This window comes from Coregonus lavaretus, assembly GCF_964263955.1.
Source record: "Coregonus lavaretus genome assembly, chromosome: 18".
In the NCBI taxonomy this organism is placed as follows: domain Eukaryota; kingdom Metazoa; phylum Chordata; class Actinopteri; order Salmoniformes; family Salmonidae; genus Coregonus; species Coregonus lavaretus.
In genome coordinates this window covers 20497220-20521203 of record NC_140005.1, presented here as the reverse complement: position 1 = coordinate 20521203, position 23984 = coordinate 20497220, and the positions used below count along the sequence as shown (strand labels likewise).

Below are 23984 nucleotides of genomic sequence, written 5' to 3'. Positions count from 1 at the left end.
AAGATGATAATGGCCGGAGACACATGAACATGCCAGTTATAGCTAGTTAATAAAGAGCTACGTTTATAAAGATCCTGTCGTCCTGCATTTTATTATTTTGTACAAAGCATACAAAACAAGACATACTGTCAACTATGGGATCTTATATAGACAGGTGTGTGCCTTTCCAAATCATGTCCAATCAATTGACTTTACCACAGGTGGACTCCAATCAAGTTGTAGAAACATCAAGAATCATCAATGGAAACAGGATGCACCTGTGCAAAGGGTCTGAATACTTATGTAAATAAGGTATATATACACACACATACTTGCAAAAAAAAAAAAGTATTACTTTGTCATAATGGGGATTGATGTAAAAAAAAAAATATATATATATATATATATTAGAATTAGGCTGTAACAATGTGGAAAGGGAAGGGGTCTAAATACTTTCCGAATGCACTGTATGAGACAAGTACTTATTGTGCAAATGTATTAATGTTTTCAGTAAACATTTGGAGATTAAATAGATTATTGACATGTACATTTCTATGTCAACCCAGTCTGTTTTGCCCCATAGTTACACGCGTCAGTTTTGTTGTAAACAACAAACCAACCCATAAATAGTAGAAATATTTCAGACTCCTCTCAAAGTTGCACTATGCTGTAATTGCGCCGCCATTTCCTGGTTGCTAAAACTAATAGGTCGCTTAATTTCAGTTTGTGACAAAAACTTGAGACATCTGTGGCATTGTGTTGTGTGACAAAACTGCACATTTTAGAGTGGCCTTTTATTGTCCCCAGCACAAGGTGAACCTGTGTAATGATCATGCTGTTTAATCAGCTTCTTGATATGCCACACCTGTCAGGTGGATGGATTATCTTGGCAAAGGAGAAATGCTCACTAACAGGAATGTAAACAAATGTAAAAAAAAAGAAAAAAAAAAGAAGAGAAATACGCTTTGTGCGTATGGATTCTGTGTTCTGTTATTTCAGCTCATGAAACATGGGACCAACACTTTACATGTTGAGTTTATATTTTTGTTCAGTGTATATTTTCCATAACCTAATATAATTGTTCTTTCAGCTGGTGGACAAAACCGAGTGTAAAACACTCAAAAACAAAACTTAAGAATGGAAAGCATAGAAATAGTGCACATAGATCTCCAGCTTCTTAGACTTGCTTTCAAGTAGAATGACAGATCTATAACTTACATTCAACTATGTCAATTTGGTCGAGTCGCCCAAAAAGTTACATATTGCCACTTTAAGTCTCAAAATATCAATCTAGTTTATATGCCATATTTAGTCTCACAGGTGCCTACCAGGAAAGGGGATCTCTGCAGCTGATCAAAGTTCAGTCAGAGAATGTTCTCTTTTCTTTTTTTTTTTACAAACATAACTTATCAGTACTGAAACTTACCCTTGGCAGGGAACTAAGCTTTTAGCCTGACTCAGTGAGTTAAAGACCGATATGACGGTTTTAGATTATAGGTAATTTAATGGTCAGTGCAATCCAGAATCCTTAGGACATCCCTACCCTAAATCCTAACCATATCCCTTACACATTTCAACTTCAATAAGGTAGGGATGTCTCAAGGATCCCAGATAGCATACACCGCAATTTTATCCACATGGAATTTTACAAAATCTTGTTTAGTTCTGCACTTGCAAGTCCACCTACCTAGCAATACAGTAGGCTACCCTGTTGAATTAGGGGAGATTAATGGCATTTGACACTGTCATGTCATGGAAAGGAGCCCTAATTTGAACATGTTAAAATAAATAAAAAGCCTAATAGTATACCTATAGGTGGTTGTCATTTCAATAGTATGGTGCAAGAGCTGTGTGCTTTTTATTGCCTAAAGAATACAACATAGCTCTTTTACCTCATCCTGTCAAAACAGGTTGGCATATCATTTCAAGTGTGTTGTGGTAGGTTGTGTGTGCATAGTTTGATGGAGTTTCAGAGCAGTGAGGAACGTCTCGAGACGCAGAGATTTACCACATCAATTGCGGCTTTGATTGAATAAATTGATGGGCACAACAACAAAAACGCGGCATGAACTCTATACGAAAAGCTGTGTTGTATCGACCATGCATGCGCTTTATGCTGTGTAGGCTTTTCATCATAAGGAAATTCGAGAGTCGAACCGTTTCTGATTCACGAATGTTTCCCCGGTTATTAGAGTTAATTATAAACACTTACCAAATGTTTGAGTGTGTAGTCATCTGCCGCTGAACTTCCGAAAGTGTGGGTCTAGTTTTTCTGTAGACTATAATTTCAGTTTTACTTTTTGAAGTCCTTAGTTCTCCATAGATTAATTCACATAGTCAAAAACACAGAATTCCTTTGCACAGCCCAGTTGTCCTCTACTGACTCTAAAGCTGAGCCGAACACATAGCAAAGTACAGCGACCGACGGTCAAAGACCGCCTACTTCCAGAGCACGCTCTCTAACCGAGAGTGGTAGAATTTGCTGCCTCAAAGTGTCAAATTAAAGGCTGCGTTGAGACAGGCAGCCCAATTCTGATATTTTTTCCACTAATCGGTCTTTTGACCAATCAGATCAGCTCTAAAAAAATATCCGATGTGAAAAGATCTGATGTGATTAGACCAATAAGTGGAAAAAATATCAGAATTGGGCTGCCTGTCTGGTTTATACTGCCGTGTACACTGCCTCAAATACTGTCTTTATTTGCCCCAAAGAGTGAGTGAATAATATCCTTGATTTTTTTCTTTATTGAAATAAAGGTCATCAGTGTGTATGGGCATCTTGAAAAATGTCCCAAATTCAAGTTTCTGCCAACTCCCTTTATTTACATAAACACAAGCAAATATTTAAACTTGGCCCTTATCAGCCCATTGTAAACTGACAAACTTTAGAGTAAATTCAAAATCTTTCTTCCTCTCAGTCAATTGTGTGGATTACTCCTGAGGGCCCAGTCAGCCAACATGACAAGTTTATAAACCACTATCACACACCATCACAAAGTCTTATGGTCTATTGATGATGGTCTCCAGTCCCTATACTGTCAAAAGGTACCTACAAAGAATGGCAGACAGATAACTGGAGTGAATTAATTGAAGGAACTGTTCACTTGTGGCTAGTAGTAAAGGTAGACTACAATGCTCTGTATTCCCCTCAGAAGTCCCATTTTACTATCAATGGCAGTCACCTCACCTGTCAGAGTTTCTTCCATTGATTAACATCACAGAGGCTGCTGCTGAGCTAACCTTCATGGTGATGACTGAGGATGGCCTGTCCTAAAATGGACATCTTGTCAGCAGGGACTATATTACATGGATAATTCTGGGGGAAATAGTGCAATATCAGAAGTCTATGTTTTGCAGTGAAGTGTCAAAGAGTCATTTTATTTCATTGTGGCTATGCAGTAGAGTCAATGTAAAGTCAATATTTCCATCTGCTGGTAATGGTTGGGTAATGCATGGGAATAACATTATGCTGTAATGCAGGGCTCTCCAACCCTGTTCCTGGAGAGCTACCCTCCTGTAGGCTTTTGCTCCAACCCCAGTTGTAATTTACCTGATTCAGCTTTTCAACCAGCTAATTATTAGAATCAGGTGTGCTAGATTAGGGTTGAAACGAAAACCTACAGGACGATAGATATCCAGGAACAGGGTTGGCGAGCCCTGCGCAAAGGGTTGCAAAGGGAGGGTATAAAGTGGGTATCATAAGTATTCACCCCCTTGGATTTCTTCACATTTTATTGTGTACAAAGTAGGATTAAAATTGATTGAATTGTAAGCATACCTGCGAGTCTACTGTCACTAAAAGCCTATTGTATAGTACCTTTTATGACACAAAACTAGTTTAACTGTTTCTGATTGATTTAGAAATGTTTTCCTGGTTGTTAGCGTTCATTACAAACATTTGAGTGTGTAGACACAGCATCAATTTAATGAATGTTAACCTCAGATGATGAAACCCGTGAAATGACACTGTAAAAGCAAGTGTTAAACAATGAACATTCCCATTATGTGATACCAATAATGTGCTTAAAAAGCTGCAGGTTCAGATTTGCATCCCTCTTATCATCGAACAAACAACATTCTGGGAACAGCATAATTTTATTTAGGATTTGAGAGCTAATGGTAAAAGAGATAAAACTATATACAAAGGTGTTAATAAAAAAGTAGAGTATATAAAGAGTATATTTTCCACAGGCACAAACTCACTTTATTTTCCCCTCTTCCGTTTCCTTCTGAAATACCAGTTTTAATAAATCAGAAAATAAAACTATAAAAGTAAAATAACTTGCTCTAACTTCTACCAGTTAAGACAAAATGTGTCAATAATGTACAATATATTTCCAGCAACACATATATATATTTTTTAAATGCCTCAAATATGATAAAACAGGATAAGAATAACAAATCAATACTGGGAGGTTTTCAGCTCCCATTATTCCAACAGTTTACATGAAGTCAGATTTGTGGATTTAATCGTAGGACCGTTTTACCCTGAGTGCAGAATTGCTGACCAACAATCTGAATTCTGACAGGCTCCTGCAAGAAAGACAAAAAGGCAAACATTTTGAAGAATTGCTGCCACTTTTGCTTTCCTGAGTGGAGTCAAACTCTAATAAAAACTCTTAGGCCTACATTACAAACAAGGTAAAGCTTTTATCAAACAAACAGGCCTGTATTTGGGGAAAATAAAACAGACCATAGTGCTACACAAAAATCCTCCAAGGTTAACATAAAATAAAATAAAAATATGCATGTATTGATCCGAGTTCATGCAACGATGATGGTTTGCACCTAGGCAGCTTGCGGGGTCAGAGGTTAGGGGTCAGATGGGCTTGGTGGTGGTGTTGTAGACCAGGCGCTCAGTGTCCTCCCTGGTGTATACCTGGGAGCCGTTGACGGGAACCCGCTGGCTCCGAGTCTGCTCCTTCTTGCCCTTCATGAAGCAGTAACACAGAACTACCAGCAGTATTATGATGGCCAGGCCAAGCAGTGCGGCTATCACTTTGATGCCTGAGGGAGGATGGGCATGAAGACACACACACACCAGTAAGTCAATAACTATATGAAAGGAGCCTGCATGTGCAAAAACTGGACGCCAGACAGAATCAATCATGTGCAACATTCACAGTGTTTGAATGAAGTGAGTAGAATGTGCAGGGAAACACACAGCTTCATCATCACAAGATCTTTGTGACCAGCTTTGACCCCCAGGGCCCTTAAACTTGATGTGGGGGAATATTTGGTTTTAAAAAGGAGTATTGTCACAATGTATTTTCCATGGAGTTCTGAGGGACAAAAGGCTCCATCTTACAGAATAAAGAAGAGCCAATTACCTATATGTCCTTCAGTGTCCTGGTATTCATATCTGTCCGTTCTTTCAAAGACGTCCTTTTCTGAAAACGTGGTAAGGATAAGAGACAAGTTAGTTGTTACACACAGCTACAGTATTGTTGATACACACAATGTAGTGGCGCTGAAATAGGAACATACTGTAGCTCTGTAACATTCACTTCAGTTTGCATTATTATGCTCTCAAAGGGTAATATAACAGTGCAACAATTTTGAAATCAGTTGAATGTGTTGTAATGGCTAAAGCATGCAAACCTACCTGTTACCAGTTTGCAGGTCCTCATACAAGCATCCTCAGTGTCAAATCTGTTCTCATTCCCGTAGCAGCCGCCATAATTGAAACGGAAGCACTTCTGGTAGACAGGGTTGTAGTACCACTTAGTAAAACTGTCCCGACAGTTTCCTGTTTTGGGGTGCTCCGTGCAGCGAACTGTGGTTGAAAGAATATGTGTGAGAGAGATCAGTGTTCGTAAGGAGAGCCAGAGTAGGGCTAGGCACCATAGGTGACTAAGTTAACTCAACAACAAAAAAAATCCTAGATTGATCCTGTTATTGTGAACATGTCTCAAAACAGTAAAACTCAAATAACCTTTCTGTTCATCCACAGGAATTTGTAGTAGAATCTGGAAGTTGTCGTTCACTGATGAAAGGAAGAAAGCAAGAGTTACAGGGATACTTCTGGATTTTGGCAATGAAGCTCTTTATCTACATCCCCAGAGTCAGATTAACTCATTGATACCATTTTTATGTATATGCATCCAGTATGAAGGATGTTAGAGGTAGTTTCGTGAGCCAATGCTAACTAGCGTTAGCACTAAAGCTAGTTACCAATTGTGCTAACGCTAGTTAGCGGCTTCCTTCAAAATGCATGCAGAGAATGGTATCCACAAGTTAATCTGACTCTGGGAAAGTAGATAAAGGGCTTCATTGCCAAAATATCGAAGTTTCCCTTTAAGCAACTTCACATGTCAACAAACATTGAGCACCCCAATAGTATCCAATAGCATCACTTCATGACTACACTGGTAATGTAAGGTCAGTGGTAAGGTAAGGCCAGTGCAGTGTTGTATGTAAATTAGGGTTGGTTTGCATAGCCTGTACTCACAGTCCTCGCAGTTCTCCTCGTCTGAGCCGTCGCTGCACTGCTGCTCCTTGTCACACTCCAGGCCTTGGTCAAGGCAGCAGCCATTGGTGCAGGTGAACTGGCCTGACCCACAGGGTACTCCACACACCTCTAAACACAACACCACACACAGGTGAACTGGGGACCTCACACACCTCTAAACACAACAACACACAGGTGAGCAGAAGAGGTGAGGTAAAAGTTACTTTTAACCTGTAGATTCACCTTATATAGGGTGCACAAGTAATACAGGTAACTGATCATTCTCAATGGATATGTATCAGTCAACAGATAGTTCAAATATAAATGTATTTGCCGTATGTCAATGACTGGGGGAGGCATTGCCAAAAAGCTGGAGCTTACAAGTACAGCTATTTTCCATAGGCCTACACCTGAGGATAATCAATGACATTTAAGTTAGTCTTACCTCTAGGGGCTGGAAGTGGTCCAGTTCTACCTCTGTGAATAACTACAAGAAAGGAAACACCAATCAACCAACCAACCAACCAATCTTCTCCACAAACTGTTATAAGATGCAAGCGGGATCTGTACAGTACCTGACACACCATCACAGGCGTTGGTACACTCCTGGAGGGAGAGGTAGTTGTTGAGGTTCTCTCTGCAGCCCCCGAACAAGAACTCCTCACACCTCTCTGAGGCAGCATTGTAGTGCCAGCGGGGGAAGGATCCGCGACAGGGACCCACCTTCTTGGGGACCATGCAGTGATCTAAAGGACGAAGTATCAGAGAGCGGGGACACTGATGATTAGATATAACATTATGTAATAAAACAATACACACAAATGTCATGTGAATGTAATTTTATGTTGTGGTTCAGTGGTGGAATTCCAGACAGAATCATGTGTAACACTTTTTGGGGCAAAAAGTTGCTTATAAACTGCTTATTACAGTGCTTATAAACTGCTTCTTACGTAATCATAGCTTCAAACAACTCATTACTTCACGTGCAAGGCTTAAAATGATTATTACATTCTTATAAACATAACAGTTTATAAACATACCTTCAAATAAACGTCTTAAAAAACCGTGTTGAATATTAGAGAGCAAGTCAGTATTTTATTTATTTGATCTTCATCTTTAACTCTGCATTGTTGGAGAAGGACCCGTAGGTAAGCATTTCACTGTTAGTCTACACCTGTTGTTTACCAAGCATGTCACAAATACAATTTCATTTGATTTGATTTTTTATTTGACCTTGATGGGGTCAAATAAAAAAAGGCTAGGTAACTGTCCCTAAAACCAGGCGTACTTCACCCACTGAAAATACATTTGGATGGTCTGGCTTGTGAACAGACACGTGGTAAACCCAAAGAAAGCAGACATGACTGATATAACACGAGAGAGGAAGTGGTTTCGCTTGTGCAACGCCAAGCTGTACGCCTCACGACAAGCTAGTTGAAGCATCAGGACAACTAACCTGCATACTTAAAAAAAACATTTTGTATGAGTCATTACATTACATAGCCATTCTGTCATTGCAAAATGAAGGCGTTAATTGAGGCATTAAGAATAACATTACAGGTACAGAACCATGTGTGTACCACAGTCAATGGTAAACTCTAATAGCCATTGACAGTACACATATTTTGCTGAGAGGTTGGGGTTAATGTTGTCAGGGTATCTTTAATTGTGATTATTTTAGCATTGTTAATTGTAATTCATCCAGTATTAAGGCATGCAGCCATTTAGGTGTACATGTGTTGTGTGGCTCACATCAGGGGCACTATGCATTGGCCTTTCCACAGAGGAACATTCCTAACACCATTCAGAGTAGAGACTAGTTAATGGGTAACTGGATCAATGAATGGTTAACAGTCTCTGCTCGCTCTGCTAAGACTGTGAGGGACCAACATGCTCCAAATTGTATAACTGACTCAGAAATAATTTCAAAGTGTTTGAGTATCAAGAGTCTGTGTTTAGTTTGTGAAACCCAAGCTCAAACCAGACAGACAGGTTTCAAGGGGGTGGGCCAGGTGGGAAGGAAAGAAGGAGGAGAGTGGGAGGAAGGGAAATCACCACAGCTTTCCTGACTTCCTGTTTCTGCTAACATTCCAGGAAAAGTGTCTATCCATTCCATACACACTCATGTAACTGGGCATGGCAGAGAAAACCCCTCCATTGTCTGATTCCTAAGTATTCCCTGTTAACCTATAATGAACAGCCAGACAGCACTGTTGATCTACCAAGTATAAGTCAGTATGATAATCCTGTTATGACCCAATACTGTCATTCATGAAGGACATATCGTTTTTTCAGTCAAACTCACAGCCATGGAGTAAACAGGTACTCGGAAAATAACAATAATAAGCTGTTGTCAGTGGCGATTGAGCCCACATATAGATGTCTAAGCCGAGACAAATCTACTTATGAATGTGCTTTCTTAAATCTGTAAATCTGGATTTAGTTCTACGGGAATCAGAGGAGCTTGCCTGGACAGGTCTTTTTGACAGAGTATTTTCATCGTTGGTGCATGGACTCTACAAGGTGTCGAAAGTATTCCACAGGGATGTTGACTCCCACAGTTGTGTAAAGTTGGCTGGATGTCCTTTGGGTGGTGGACCATTCTTGATATACACGGGAAACTGTTGTGCATGAAAAACCCAGCAGCATTGCAATTCTTGACACACTCAAACCGGTGCGCCTGGCACCTACTACCATACCCTGTTCAAAGGCACTTAAATATGATCTTACCCATTCACCCTCTGAATGGCACACATACAGTGCCTTGCAAAAGTATTCATCCTCCTTGCCGTTTTTCCTATTTTGATGCATTACAACCTGTAATTTAAATGGATTTTTATTTGGATTTCATGTAATGGACATACACAAAATAGTCCAAATTGGTGAAGTGAAATGAAGAAAATAACTTGTTTAAAAAAATAAAAATAAAAAAATAACGGTAAAGTGGTGCGTGCATATGTATTCACACCCTTTGCTATGAAGCCCCTAAATAAGATCTGGTGCAACCAATTACCTTCAGAAGTCACATAATTAGTTAAATAAAGTCCACCTGTGTGCAATCTAAGTGTCACATGATCTCAGTATATATATATATTACATATACACACACACACACCTGTTCTGAAAGGCCCCAGAGTCTGCAACACCACTAAGCAAGGGGCACCACCAAGGAAGCGACACCATGAAGACCAAGGAGCTCTCCAAACAAGTCAGGGACAAAGTTGTGGAGAAGTACAGATCAGGGTTGGGTTAAAAAAAATATCAGAAACTTTGAACATCCCACGGAGCACCATTAAATCCATTATTAAAAAATGGAAAGAATAATGGCACCACAACAAACCTGCCAAGAGAAGGCCGCCCACCAAATCTCACGGACCAGGCAAGGAGGGAATTAATCAGAGGCAACAAAGAGACCAAAGACAACCCTGAAGGAGCTGCAAAGCTCCACAGCGGAGATTGGAGTATCTGTCCATAGGACCACTTTAAGCCGTACACTCCACAGAGCTGGGCTTTACGGAAGAGTGGCCAGAAAAAAGCCATTGCTTAAAGAAAAAAAATAAGCAAACACGTTTGGTGTTCGCCAAAAGGCATGTGGGAGACTCCACAAACATATGGAAGAAGGTACTCTGGTCAAATTAGACTAAAATTGAGCTTTTTGTCAATCAAGGAAAACGCTATGTCTTGTGCAAACACAACACCTCTCATCACCCCAAGAACACCATCCCCACAGTGAAGCATGGTGGTGGCAGCATCATGCTGTGGGGATGTTTTTCCATCGGCAGGGACTGGGAAACTGGTCAGAATTGAAGGAATGATGGATGGCGCTAAATACAGGGAAATTCTTGAGGGAAACCTGTTTCAGTCTTCCAGAGATTTGAGACTGGGACGGAGGTTCACCTTCCAGCAGGACAATGACCCTAAGCCTACTGCTAAAGCAACACTCGAGTGGTTTAAGGGGAAACATTTTAATGTCTTGGAATGGCCTAGTCAAAGCCCAGACCTCAATCCAATTGAGAATCTGTGGTATGACTTAAAGATTGTACACCAGCGGAACCCATCCAACTTGAAGGAGCTGGAGCAGTTTTACCTTGAAGAATGGGGAAAAAATCCCAGTGGTTAGATGTGCCAAGCTTATAGAGACATACCCCAAGAGACTTGCAGCCGTAATTGATGCAAAAGGCGGCTCTACAAAGTATTGACTTTGGGGGGGGGGGGGGGGTGAATACATTACATTTACATTTTAGTCATTTAGCAGACGCTCTTATCCAGAGCGACTTACAGTTAGTGAATACATTTTTTTTTTTATACTGGCCCCCCGTGGGAATTGAACCCACAACCAATTCAACTGAGCTACATCCCTGCCGGCCATTCCCTCCCCTACCCTGGACGACGCTGGGCCAATTGTGCGCCGCCCATGAGTCTCCCGGTCGCGGCCGGCGGCGACAGAGCCTGGATTTGAACCAGGATCTCTAGTGGCACAGTTAGCACTGCGATGCAGTGCCTTAGACCACTGCGCCACTCAGGAGTACATAGTTAGAATAGTTATAGTTATGCACACTCAAGTTCTGTTTTTTTTGTCTTATTTCTTGTTTGTTTCACAATAAAAAAGATTTTGCATCTTCAAAGTGGTAGGCATGTTGTGTAAATCAAATTATACTAACCCCCAAAAAATCAATTTTAATTCCAGGTTGTAAGGCAACAAAATAGGAAAAATGCCAAGGGGGGTGAATACTTTCGCAAGCCACTGTACACAATTCATGTCTCAATTGACTCCAGGGTTAAAAATTATTCTTTAACCTGTCTCCTCCCCTTCATCTACACTGATTGAAGTGGATTTAACAAGTGACATCAATAAGGGATCATAGCGTTCACCTGGAGTCACCTGGTCAGTCTATGTCATGGAAAGAGTTCCTTATGTTTGGTCAGTGTATACTTGTAATGGGGTATTTCTTCTTCACATCAAAATTCAAACTGCAGAGACAGTTCCCTCATTTTAGAAGGAAAACAGTTAAAAGTGATTATATTCCTAACCTTGCATTCACTTGCATTATGTGTTCAGTGGCCAATAAGGTCAGAAGGGCATCAGTCCTTCTCACCTCAAGGACAAAGTTTATCATAGTATGTCCACAGTGTCCCTACTCCAAACACATGACAGATCTCTCTGATGTAGGCCACTTCAAATGTATTTATTTTATTTTCACCTTTATTTAACCAGGTAGGCCAGTTGAGAACAAGTTCTCATTTACACCTGCGACCTGGCCAAGATAAAGCAAAGCAGTGCGATAAAAACAACAACATAGTTACATATGGGATAAACAAAACGTACAGTCAAAAACACAGTAGAAAATCTATATACAGTGTGAGCAAATGTAGTAAGTTATGGAGGTAAGGGTATAAATAGGCCATAGTGCAAAATAGTTACAATTTCGTATTAACACTGGAGTGATAGATGTGCAGAAGATGATGTGCAAATAGAGATACTGGGGTGCAAATGAGCAAAATAAATAACAATATGGGGATGAGGTACAGTGGGGGAAAAAAGTCAGCCACCAATTGTGCAAGTTCTCCCACTTAAAAAGATGAGAGGCCTGGAATTTTCATCATAGGTACACGTCAACTATGACAGACAAATTGAGGAAAAGAAATCCAGAAAATCACATTGTAGGATTTTTTATGAATTTATTTGCAAATTATGGTGGAAAATAAGTATTTGGTCACCTACAAACAAGCAAGATTTCTGGCTCTCACAGACCTGTAACTTCTTATTTAAGAGGCTCCTCTGTCCTCCACTCATTACCTGTATTAATGGCACCTGTTTGAACTTGTTATCAGTATAAAAGACACCTGTCCACAACCTCAAACAGTCACACTCCAAACTCCACTATGGCCAAGACCAAAGAGCTGTCAAAGGACACTAGAAACAAAATTGTAGACCTGCACCAGGCTGGGAAGACTGAATCTGCAATAGGTAAGCAGCTTGGTTTGAAGAAATCAACTGTGGGAGCAATTATTAGGAAATGGAAGACATACAAGACCACTGATAATCTCCCTCGATCTGGGGCTCCACGCAATATCTCACCCCGTGGGGTCAAAATGATCACAAGAACGGTGAGCAAAAATCCCAGAACCACACAGGGGACCTAGTGAATGACCTGCAGAGAGCTGGGACCAAAGTAACAAAGCCTACCATCAGTAACACACTACGCCGCCAGGGACTCAAATCCTGCAGTGCCAGACGTGTCCCCCTGCTTAAGCCAGTACATGTCCAGGCCCGTCTGAAGTTTGCTAGAGTGCATTTGGATGATCCAGAAGAGGATTGGGAGAATGTCATATGGTCAGATGAAACCAAAATAGAACTTTTTGGTAAAAACTCAACTCCTCGTGTTTGGAGGACAAAGAATGCTGAGTTGCATCCAAAGAACACCATACCTACTGTGAAGCATGGGGGTGGAAACATCATGCTTTGGGGCTGTTTTTCTGCAAAGGGACCAGGACGACTGATCCATGTAAAGGAAAGAATGAATGGGGCCATGTATCGTGAGATTTTGAGTGAAAACCTCCTTCCATCAGCAAGGGCATTGAAGATGAAACCTGGCTGGGTCTTTCAGCATGACAATGATCCCAAACACACCGCCCGGGCAACGAAGGAGTGGCTTCGTAAGAAGCATTTCAAGGTCCTGGAGTGGCCTAGCCAGTCTCCAGATCTCAACCCCATAGAAAATCTTTGAAGGGAGTTGAAAGTCTGTGTTGCCCAGCGACAGCCCCAAAACATCACTGCTCTAGAGGAGATCTGCATGGAGGAATGGGCCAAAATACCAGCAACAGTGTGTGAAAACCTTGTGAAGACTTACAGAAAACGTTTGACCTGTGTCATTGCCAACAAAGGGTATATAACAAAGTATTGAGAAACTTTTGTTATTGACCAAATACTTATTTTCCACCATAATTTGCAAATAAATTCATAAAAAATCCTACAATGTGATTTTCTGGAGATTTTTTTTTTCATTTTGTCTGTCATAGTTGACGTGTACCTATGGCCTCTCATCTTTTTAAGTGGGAGAACTTGCACAATTGGTGGCTGACTAAATACTTTTTTTCCCCCACTGTAGTTGGGTGGGCTAATTACAGAATGGGCTGTGTACAGGTGCAGTGATTGGTAAGCTGCTCTGACAACTGATGCTTAAAGTTAGTGAGGGAGATGAGAGTCTCCAGCTTCAGAGATTTTTGCAGTTCGTTCCAGTCATTAGCAGCAGAGAACTGGAAGGAATGGCAGCCAAAGGAGGTGTTGGCTTTGGGGATGACCAGTGAGATATACCTGCTGGAGCGCATACTACGGGTGGGTTTTGCTATGGTGACCAATGAGCTAAGATAAGGCAGGGATTTGCCTAGCAGAGATTTATAGATGACCTGGTGCCAGTGGGATTGGCGACGAATATGTAGTGAGGGCCAGCCAACAAGAGCGTACAGGTCACAATGGTGGGTAGTATATGGGCCTTTGGTGACAAAACGGATGGCACTGTGATAGACTACATCCAATTTGCTGAGTAGAGTGTTGGAGGCTATTTTGTAAATGACATCGCCGAAGTCAGTTTTACGAGGGCATGTTTGGCAGCATGAGTGAAGGAGGCTTTGTTGCGAAATAGGAAGCCGATTCTAGATTTAACTTTGGATTGGAGATGCTTAATGTGAGTCTGGAAGGAGAGTTTACGGTCTAACCAGACACCTAGGTATTTGTAGTTGTCCACATATTCTAAGTCAGACCCGCCGAGAGTAGTGATTCTAGTCGGGCGGGTGGGTGCAAGCAGCGTTCGATTGAAGAGCATGCATTTAATTTTACTAGCGTTTAAGAGCAGTTGGAGGCTACAGAAGGAGTGCTGTGTGGCATTGAAGCTTGTTTGGAGGTTTGTTAACACAGTGTCCAATGAAGGGCCAGATGTATACAAAATGGTGTCGTCTGCGTAGAGGTGGATCTGAGTCACCAGCAGCAAGAGCTACATCATTGATATACATAGAGAATAGAGCCGGCCGGAGAATTGAACCCTGTGGCACCCCCATAGAGACTGCCAGAGGTCCAGACAACAGGCCCTCCGATTTGACACATTGAACTCTATCTGAGAAGTAGTTGGTGAACCAGGCGAGGTAGTCATTTGAGAAACCAAGGCTATTTAGTCTGCCAATATGAATGCGGTGATTGACAGAGTCAAAAGCCTTGGCCAGGTCGAGGAAGAGGGGGATGACCACGGCAGCTTTCCAATCTCTGGGAATCTCAGATGATACGAAAGAGAGGTTGAACAGGCTAGTAACAGGGGTTGCTACAATTTCGGCTGCTAATTTTAGAAAGAAAGGGTCCAGATTGTCTAGCCTAGCTGATTTGTAGGGGTCCAGATTTTGCAGCTCTTTCAGAACATCAGCTATCTGAATTTGGGTGAAGGAGAAGCGGGGGGGGGGGCATGGGCAAGTTGCAGCGGAGGGTGCAGAGCTGGTGGCCGGGGTAAGGGTAGCCAGGTGGAAAGCATGGCCAGCCGTAGCAAAATGCTTATTGAAATTCTCGATTATCATAGATTTATCGGTGGTGACAGTGTTTCCTAGCCTCAGTGCAGTGGGCAGCTTGGAGGAGGTGCTCTTATTCTCCATGGAGTTTACAGTGTCCCAAAACGTTTTGGAGTTAGTGCTACAGGATGCAAATTTCTGTTTGAAAAAGCTAGCCTTTGCTTTCCTAACTGATTGTGTATATTTGTTCCTGACTTCCCTGAAAAGTTGCATATCGCGGGGGCTGTTCGATGCTAATGCAGTACGCCACAGGATGTTTTTGTGCTGGTCAAGGGCAGTCAAGTCAGGGGCTATATCTGTTCATAGTTCTGAATTTTTTGAATGGGGCATGCTTATTTAAGATGGAGAGGAAAGCACTTTTAAAGAACAACCAGGCATCCTCTACTGACGGAATGAGGTCAATATCCATCCAGGATACCCGGGCCAGGTCAATTAGAAAGGCCTGCTCGCTGAAGTGTTTTAGTGAGCGTTTGACAGTGATGAGGGGTGGTCGTTTGACCGCGGACCCATTACGGACGCAGGCAATGAGGCAGTGATCGCTGAGATCCTGGTTGAAGACATCGGAGGTGTATTTAGAGGGTAAATTAGTCAGGATGATATCTATGAGGGTGCCCATGTTTACGGATTTAGGGTTGTACCTGGTAGGTTCCTTGATAATTTGTGTGAGATTGAGGGCATCTAGTTTAGATTGTAGGATGGCCGGGGTGTTAAGCATATCTCAGTTTAGGTCACCAAGCAGTACGAACTCTGAGGATAGATGTGGGGGGGGGGGCAATCAATTCACATATGGTGTCCAGGGCACAGCTGTGGGCTGAGGGTGGTCTGTAGCAAGCGGCAACAGTGAGAGACTTATTTCTGGAAAAGTGGATTTTTAGAAGTAGGAGCTCAAACTGTTTGGGCACAGACCTGGATAGTATGATAGAGCTCTGCAGGCTATCTCTACAGTAGATTGCAACTCCACCCCCTTTGGCAGTTCTATCTAGACGGAAAATGTTGTAGTTGGGGATGGACATTTCTGGTGGCCTTCCTAAGCCAGGATTCAGACACTGCTCGAACATCAGGGTTGGCGGAGTGTGCTAACGCAGTGAATAACTCAAACTTAGGGAGGAGGCTTCTGATGTTAACATGCAAAGAACCAAGGCTTTTACGATTACAGAAGTCAACAAATGATAGCGCCTGGGGAGTAGGAGTGATACTGGGGGCTACAGAGCCTGGGTTAACCTCTACATCACCAAAGGAACAGAGGAGGAGTAGAATAAGGATACGGCTAAAGGCTTTAAGAACTGGTCTTCTAGTGCGTTGGGTACAGAGAATAAAAGGGTCAGATTTCCGGGCGTTGTAGAATAGATACTGGGCATTATGTATAGACAAGGATATGGAAGGATAGGAGTACAGTGGAGGTAAACATAAGCGTTGGGTAACGATGAAAGAGATAGAATCACTGGAGGCACCGATTGAGCCGGTCTCCGCGTGTGTGGGGGGTGGGACAAAGGAGCTATCTGAGGCAGGTTGAGCGGGACTGGGGGCTCTACAGTGAAATTGTATAATAAGAACTGACCGAAACAGCAATAGGCAAGGCATATTGACATGGGAGAGGCATAAAGCAATCACAGGTAATGGTGACGAAAGTTTGGGCTGAGGCTAAACAGGACAGATAAACAGGATGGGGTACCGTGTAAAGGAACAGTCCAGCAGGCATCAGCTGTGTAGCTGAGTGATCATAAGGTCCAGCGAACAGCAACAGGTGAGTCCGGGAGCAGTTCGATGGCTGCAGTTCGATGGCTGCTACGACACAGGCGAGCAGGAGGCACGGCTGTTGATTGCGTGTGCCAACGGGCCGGGGCTAGCAGATGAATCTTCGTGGTCGTCGCAATGGGAAGCCTGTTGAAACCACATCAGGCGATTACGTCGGCAGACCAGTCGTGATGGATCGGCGGGGCTCCGTGTCGACACTAGGAGGTCCCGTCCGGTTGACAGAGAGGTAGATAGCCGGGAGATGGGCCAGGCTTGAGGCTAGCTCAAGGATAACTGGTGCTAGCTTCGGGACAGTGGTGATTAGCCAACAACAGCCATTCGGTTGCAGCTAGCTAGTTGCGATGATGATCCAGTGTTAAAGGTCCAGTGATTCAGTCATTCCGGCAGAAAATCCGATATGTTCTGGGTTGATAGCGCGCTGTGTAGACTGGCCGATAATTGTCCAGGCTAGAGCTGGCTGGTAGTGCAGGCCACGGACAATGGTGAAAACCGCTAACGGTGGCTAATAGCAAGTAGCTAGCAAGCTGGCTAGTTTCTGCCGGTTCTAGATAAAAAGGTATAAGAAATAATAGAATCTGTTCCACATTGGGTGAGGTGGGTTGCAGGAAAGTATATTTAGTTGAAGGATGAAAAGTGAGATTGAGAAATATATATGAAAAAGACAAAAAAAACAATTACACGAGCACACTACAGAATACACGACCGCACTGCTACGCCAGTTTGATTTCATACACAGGCAACTAACTGTATATAAGTGCATTGAAATTCAATAAATACAGCATGAATTTCCCTTCACCCTCAACACAATTGTGTTAAGCTGTGTAGCTAGGTGTGCTTTGCAGGTGTTTCACATATACTTTAGTGTACTCACTCTCAGACTGCTCAGGGGTGAGCACCAGGACGGTGATCTGGGTTTGGTCAGACTGCCCGCTGGAGTCTGTGACGGTCAGCTGGAACTTGTACACCCCAGACATCAGGTTGGACACGATCACCTGGTCATTAAATGCCGTTTTCTAGGAGACAAGAAAATAAAATGTATCAATATATTTTCTTGTATGGGAGAACTTTGGAAATGGAGAAGCTTTAATTGTGATCCTCATCCTCTGGTGTTCCGATGGTGACCTATCCATCTCATGTACTTTTACACAGTCAAAGAGTAATCACCATTAACTATGATCAGGTAAACGCCCCAAACATTCGAATAAAGCCCGACCAGTGCTCCCTGATGCCCCAGTCATCATTGCCCACCTCAATGACAGCGGAGGTGTTCCCTGACACTAGGTGCCACTTGTACGTGACAATTTCGTGGTCGTCCTTGCTCTCGTTGCCGTTCAGAGTCAAACTTTCCTGGGGCTGCACCACTCTGTCCGGACCTCCATTGGCCTCTGGAGGATGGTCCTCTTCACCTGGAAGTTGAATACAACCTTCATCACGTTCAATACAACATATTCAGACTGAAAATACATGCAGCTTTAACCGTTAGGTTAAAGACACATAGCTCATATGGCTGGTTCAAGTTTGACTAGGCTGAACTTTGGTGGCATTTGAAGGGTTTTGAGTGTCAACATAACATGACAACATGAGGGTCAGCAAATCCATTAGTTTGGTGGTACTCATGCCCAATTGCTAACTACATCCTGTTGACATACAATATTCACTCAAGTCTGAGTGCAATCCATTACTTGACTCACAGTACAATACCAATCTCCTCTGTAAAAAGCAATGAGGTGAAAACTGAAACCTCAGACTATGACAAGGGGCCTTATAATAAGCCATGGCGTGTGTGGACATGCTGGGTAATGCTCTTCTCTAAGCAGGTGGTTTCATCTCCTCTGGAGATAGTGGGTGGCTTTCTCTGCTCATAACAATATAGCTCAATTGTATGTGTGTTCATGTTACTTTACTTTAGTAAGCAGTTCAATGGCAACCTGAAGTTCATTGCAGACTTAATTAGTTAATTTGATGAGTGTCTATTTTGTGATGTGTGCTAGTGATTCCTGGGTATCCTGCTTCAACCTGGACTCAGGGGTAGACAGCATAGTAAATGTAAATCCGGGACACTCCAATTAGTTTGATATGTTACGTTTCGTATGGTATGTATTCATTTGTGGATGTCCATTATCCATTTCGTATATGTTATGAATTGCAATTTGTAAAATATGTTACAAATTGCAAAGACCATACCAAACGTAACATATCACACTAATTTGAGTATCCCAGTTCCAATTAATCCCAAAGGTGTTTGATGGGGTTGAGGTCAGGGCTCTGTGCAGGCCAGTCAAGTTCTTCCACACCGATCTCGACAAACCATTTCTGTATTGACCTCGCTTTGTGCACGAGGGCATTGTCATGCTGAAACAGGAAAGGGCCTTCCCCAAACTGTTGCCACAAAGTTGGAAGCACAGAATCGTCTAGAATGTCCTTGTATGCTGTAGCATTAAGATTTCCCTTCACTGAAAGTAAGGGGCCCAGCCCGAACCATGAAAAACAGCCCCAGACTATTATTCCTCCTCCACCAAACTTTAGTTGGCACTATGCATTCGGGCAGGTAGCGTTCTCCTGGCATCCGCCAAACCCAGATTAATCCATTGCGTCGTACTGCCAGATGGTGAAGCGTGATTCATCACTCCAGAGAACGCATTTCCACTGCTCCAGAGTCCAATGGCGGCGAGCTTTACACCACTCCAGCATTGCGCATGGGGATCTCAGGCTTGTGTGCGGCTATTTCAATTCATGAAGCTGTCGGTGAACAGTTATTGTGCCGACATTGCTTCCAGAGGCAGTTTGGAACTCAGTAGTGAGTGTTGCAACCGAGGAAAGACGATTTTTACACGCTACACGCTTCAACGCTTAGCAGTCCCGTTCTGTGAGCTTGTGTGGCCTACCACTTTCCGGCTGAGCCGTTGTTGCTCCTAGATGTTTCCACTTCACAATAACAGCACTTACAGTTGACCGGGGCAGCTCTAGCAGGGCAGAAATTTGACAAAGTGACTTGTTGGAAAGGTGGCATCCTATGACAGTGCCACGTTGAAAGTCACTGAGCTCTTCAGTACTGGCCATTCTACCGGCAATGTTTGTCTATGGAGATTGCGTCGCTGTGTGATCAATTTCATACACCTGTCAGCAACAGGTGTGGCTTAAATAGCCATAACCACATACTTTTGGCCATGTAGTGCATCTTCTGACCGGGGGAGTTTTGTTAAGAGCCCTGATGCTTGCTCTAAATGTTAACACGTATCTCTTGCAGCACGGTTTTGGAAGCATAAGGAAAGTATCTTTCATACCAGCAATAAATCATTTTCAAAAAGGTTAAATTCCTACACACCTTTATAGGGTTAATGTTTCCACACCGCCATATTTCCATGTTACTGCATTTGCATTTGTGAAATTATGATGTGATATGAAAGTAAAGGGCTTTATGTTTCTTGAATTGTATCACATTCGATAATAGATTCACGTTTAGATGGAGTATTTGGCTGTTTTGGTTGCCAGGGCCTCTGAAAATAACATTTAAGGTCCTTGGACCTTAACGTAATGGTAGGCCCTTTCAGGGTACATATTGGTCTTAGTCTAGTCTATAATAATAATAATAATAATAATAAGCCATTTAGCAGACGCTTTTATCCAAAGCGACTTACAGTCATGTGTGCATACATTTTATACGTATGGGTGGTCCCGGGGATCGAACCCACTACTCTGGCGTTACAAGCGCCGTGCTCTACCAGCTGAGCTACAGAGGACCAGTCTGCCTGTTTTACCTGGGAGATTTTTTGTTGCCAGATCACTTTCATACACCGAGTCTCTGATGTAGTTCAGGAATCCCTTCTTCCTGACAAATCGGCAGACGTACTTCTGCTTGTATAGACAGTCAAAGAGAAAGCATGACTTGACCATGCCGTCACCCGACCCATTCTCCATGAAAGCGACATTACACTTGGGATCTTTGCAGCAGGAGCGTATACAGTCCTTAATGCTCTCATCCTTCCGTGAAGAGATGAAAGTCGCACCGTCTTTCACCGAGTCATCTGTGTCGAGAACGAAATCTTCTCTGCCCTTTTCGAAATTGTCCAAACACTGTTCCTCGAATGGCTGGGCCTCCGCGCGACCCAGGAAAACAATACAGCACACCGAAGCGCCCAATAACAATCCAATTGGGAGAGTAGTCATTCTACAAAACAGTCCAGGAAAACTATTTCCCACAAATATAGGATAATCCAACAGATGATCTGAAAACAGAGAGATATATAGTCAACTTCAAATAAATAACATATCATGGAATGCCTTGTGATTAAATATAAATTATCATTCAAATGAAAATACTCGCAACATGATCTAAATAAGATACAAAACACCATGAAGCCTGTCTTTATACTATACACACACGCCAATCAACTGTATACAAACGTTCAGGACTTTTGTCTATCGCAGTGTCTCTCTGTTCCTCTGGTTTCAAAGGTAAGAATTACGTCAAAACATACAAATACATAATCAAGATCCAATTCTTCTGTAAGTTTATAGATTCATATTTGTTCAAAAACAGCACTAGGAATTAACACAAATGTATCACCTGTAAATTCTGTATCTGTCGTCGATTCTATACAAACGATCGAATTCTTTACAATTCACAGGTGTGTCTCTCTCTCTCTTTCGGGTACCTGTTACATGCAGGAAGTGAAATTCTACTCCCATTTACCCAAAGAGGTGACCGGAAGCGCAACGCACGTTGCCGCTCCCATTTCGAGTTGTGTCAAAGAGTAGAAGAACACTTCATCAAACATGTGAATGATGAATTGCTTGAATCTGTAGATAAAGGTATATTTAATTGGTTATCTCAATTTCCCAATTCATTATTATTGATAGGAGGGGACTTTAACATTACTATAGATAATTTAACTGATAGATGGCCACCTGGTAGGCCAACGAATCAGAATTTGGGTTTAATACTTTTTATGGAAAATCTTACTGATATATGGAGAGAGAAGTTTCCGGTTGACAGATCATTCACTTGGAGTAATAAAACAGGTTCCAGACAGTCCAGAATAGATTTTTGGGTTATATCGAAATGTGTTGATAGTGAGTGTGTTACTACAAATGCTTTTACTACTCCCCTCACAGACCGTAGGGCAATGAATCGTTAACTATTGTAGCAATTTTTACAGGAAATTGTATAGCTCTAAGTACTCTCAGGAATCCACAGATATGTTTTTTGTCTCACTGAATCATGTTAATTCTATGAGTTATACAGAACCTGAACAGTGTGATGAACTTATCATTGTTGAAGAGATTATCGAGTCTATCAAACATCTAAAGAACATTATAAACTGGGTTGTTCGAGCCCTGGATGCTCATTGGCTGAAAGCCTTGGTATATGAGACAATATACCATGGGTATGATGCAACACTACTTGTTTACTGTTCTAATTACATTGGTAGCATATTTATAATAGCAATAGGGCACCTCGGGGACTCCGCGTCGCGTCGTGATTAAGAACAGCCCTTAGCCGGGGTATATTAGCCATATACCACACCCCCTCGGGCCTTATTGCTTAAATAAATCCCCAGGTATTGATGGTATTCTCTGAACAAGTAGCTCCCTTCCTACTTGAGATCTTTTTTAGAGAGTATTAAAAATAATGTTCTCCCTCCTACAATGAATAAGGGTTGAATAACTCTGATACCTAAGCCTAAAAAATACGTGCTTCTCATTGATAACTGGCGTACAATAATCTTCTTAATAATGACTATAAGATATTAGCTTTACTACTTGCAAAGAGAATTCACTTAAGCTGACAGTCCGCGAAATCAGGCACTATAATTACGTATGTACAGTATATGTATATTTTTAAATGACTTCTTTTATTGATTTCCTACCGTTTTATAAGTCCGAAGACAGCCATCCATCAGACCTTCCAAGGACCATGTAAACGTCCTATGTCGAATAAACTTGTATTTGCCTCCCTCTGGTGGTCGGCTGCATCATTACATCCATGTATCACTTCCCTGCAACGTTCCGTCAATGGGCGGGTCCTTAGGAAAATATTTATCCAGCTCAACTGCTTCACAGCACAGACATGGCAAAGCAATCGCTGAATTTGTCTCAAGCAGGCGGATCTAAATACATAACTTTATATACATAACTACGATAAAGAATGCGACCTACACACTTCCTTAAACCTAAAATAAGTAAAGAAGTAATTTTGTTTGTTTTACATTTGTTTTAAGTCGGAGGCATTGCATATGCTCAGAACAAAGGCAGACACATTGTATATGCTCAGAATGACAAACTCGATCCCTCGGAACACTACTACATCAATAAAATATTGCCCTCTTGCTAGATTGATAACCAAAGCCATTACGAAACAGTGAAAAACAGATGTCAACTCAATTAAATAAGTCCTGGACGCAATCATTGATGAAATACTGTCTGGCTTTATAAGAAACAGACATATCTCTAACAATATCAGACTAGTACTAGACATATGTTATATTAATTTTTAGATATTTATAAAGCATTTGACACAGTAGAGCATCAGTTCCTCTTCCACTCCCTTATTAAGAAGTTTGGGAACTTTTTCTGTAGGGCTATTAAGAGTCTATATGAATGGTAACAGCTATATCAAACTGAAACATGACACCTCACCTAGATTTGAGTTAAAAATAGGAATTAGGCAAGGTTGTCCTATCTCACTGTATCTGTTTTTATTAGTCACCTAACTTCTTACAAATTATATTAATAATAGTCCTGTACAAGGTATTTCCATAGTTGGTAAATAAATTATTATAGGCCAGCTGGCTGACAATACTACACTTTTTCTGTAAAATGCTAGTCAGATTCCCAATGTGATAGACAAGATGCTTTGCAAAAGGATTCTATGTCTTAACATTAATACATGCAAACTCATGGCTGTCAAAGATTGTGTGAAACCCTCATATTATGGTATTCCAGTGAAAGAAGAACTGAAAATCAGCATGAGCCAGGGCCCTCCAGGTTAGATCATTGGAAGTTTAGCTGATGAGACTTATTAGAAAGTTTAGATTTATTTGAAGGACAATTATCAACTGTTTATGTCCCCATAAAATGACATATTGATAACTAATATAACCCTACAAGTATGGCTTCAAAGAAATAACGTGGAATTTCTTTGAGGCTAATCATGGGAAGGGGGCACCAGACGGTGTGGGTGGGGCCCTCAAGAGGTCAGCAGACCGGATTGTAGCCCATGGAGGAGACATTCCTGATGCCCATAGCT

The 23984-nt window shown here is 41.9% G+C and overlaps 2 protein-coding genes across 2 annotated transcripts in view; both read right to left on the bottom strand.

Moving 5' to 3' along the window:
• Nucleotides 1-2375, bottom strand: part of LOC311145495 (pleckstrin homology domain-containing family G member 3-like) — an 88117-nt gene extending 85742 nt beyond the window's left edge. The window contains exon 1 of the mRNA XM_084181748.1: nt 2192-2375. The gene's annotated coding sequence lies outside the window, so the exon portion shown is untranslated. The remainder of the gene's footprint in view (nt 1-2191) is intronic.
• A 957-nt stretch (nt 2376-3332) lies between these two features.
• spint1a (serine peptidase inhibitor, Kunitz type 1 a) lies at nt 3333-21408 on the bottom strand. Its single transcript, XM_084182220.1, has 11 exons — nt 21303-21408; nt 20494-20961; nt 17984-18141; nt 17607-17748; nt 7006-7176; nt 6876-6917; nt 6431-6559; nt 5915-5965; nt 5585-5755; nt 5310-5369; nt 3333-4986 (listed from the first exon to the last, which is right to left on the bottom strand). The coding sequence occupies exons 2-11, from the start codon at nt 20900-20902 to the stop codon at nt 4799-4801; spliced, it is 1521 nt and encodes a 506-aa protein (XP_084038346.1). The 5' UTR covers nt 20903-20961; nt 21303-21408; the 3' UTR covers nt 3333-4798.
• Between the last annotated feature and the right edge of the window lie 2576 nt (nt 21409-23984).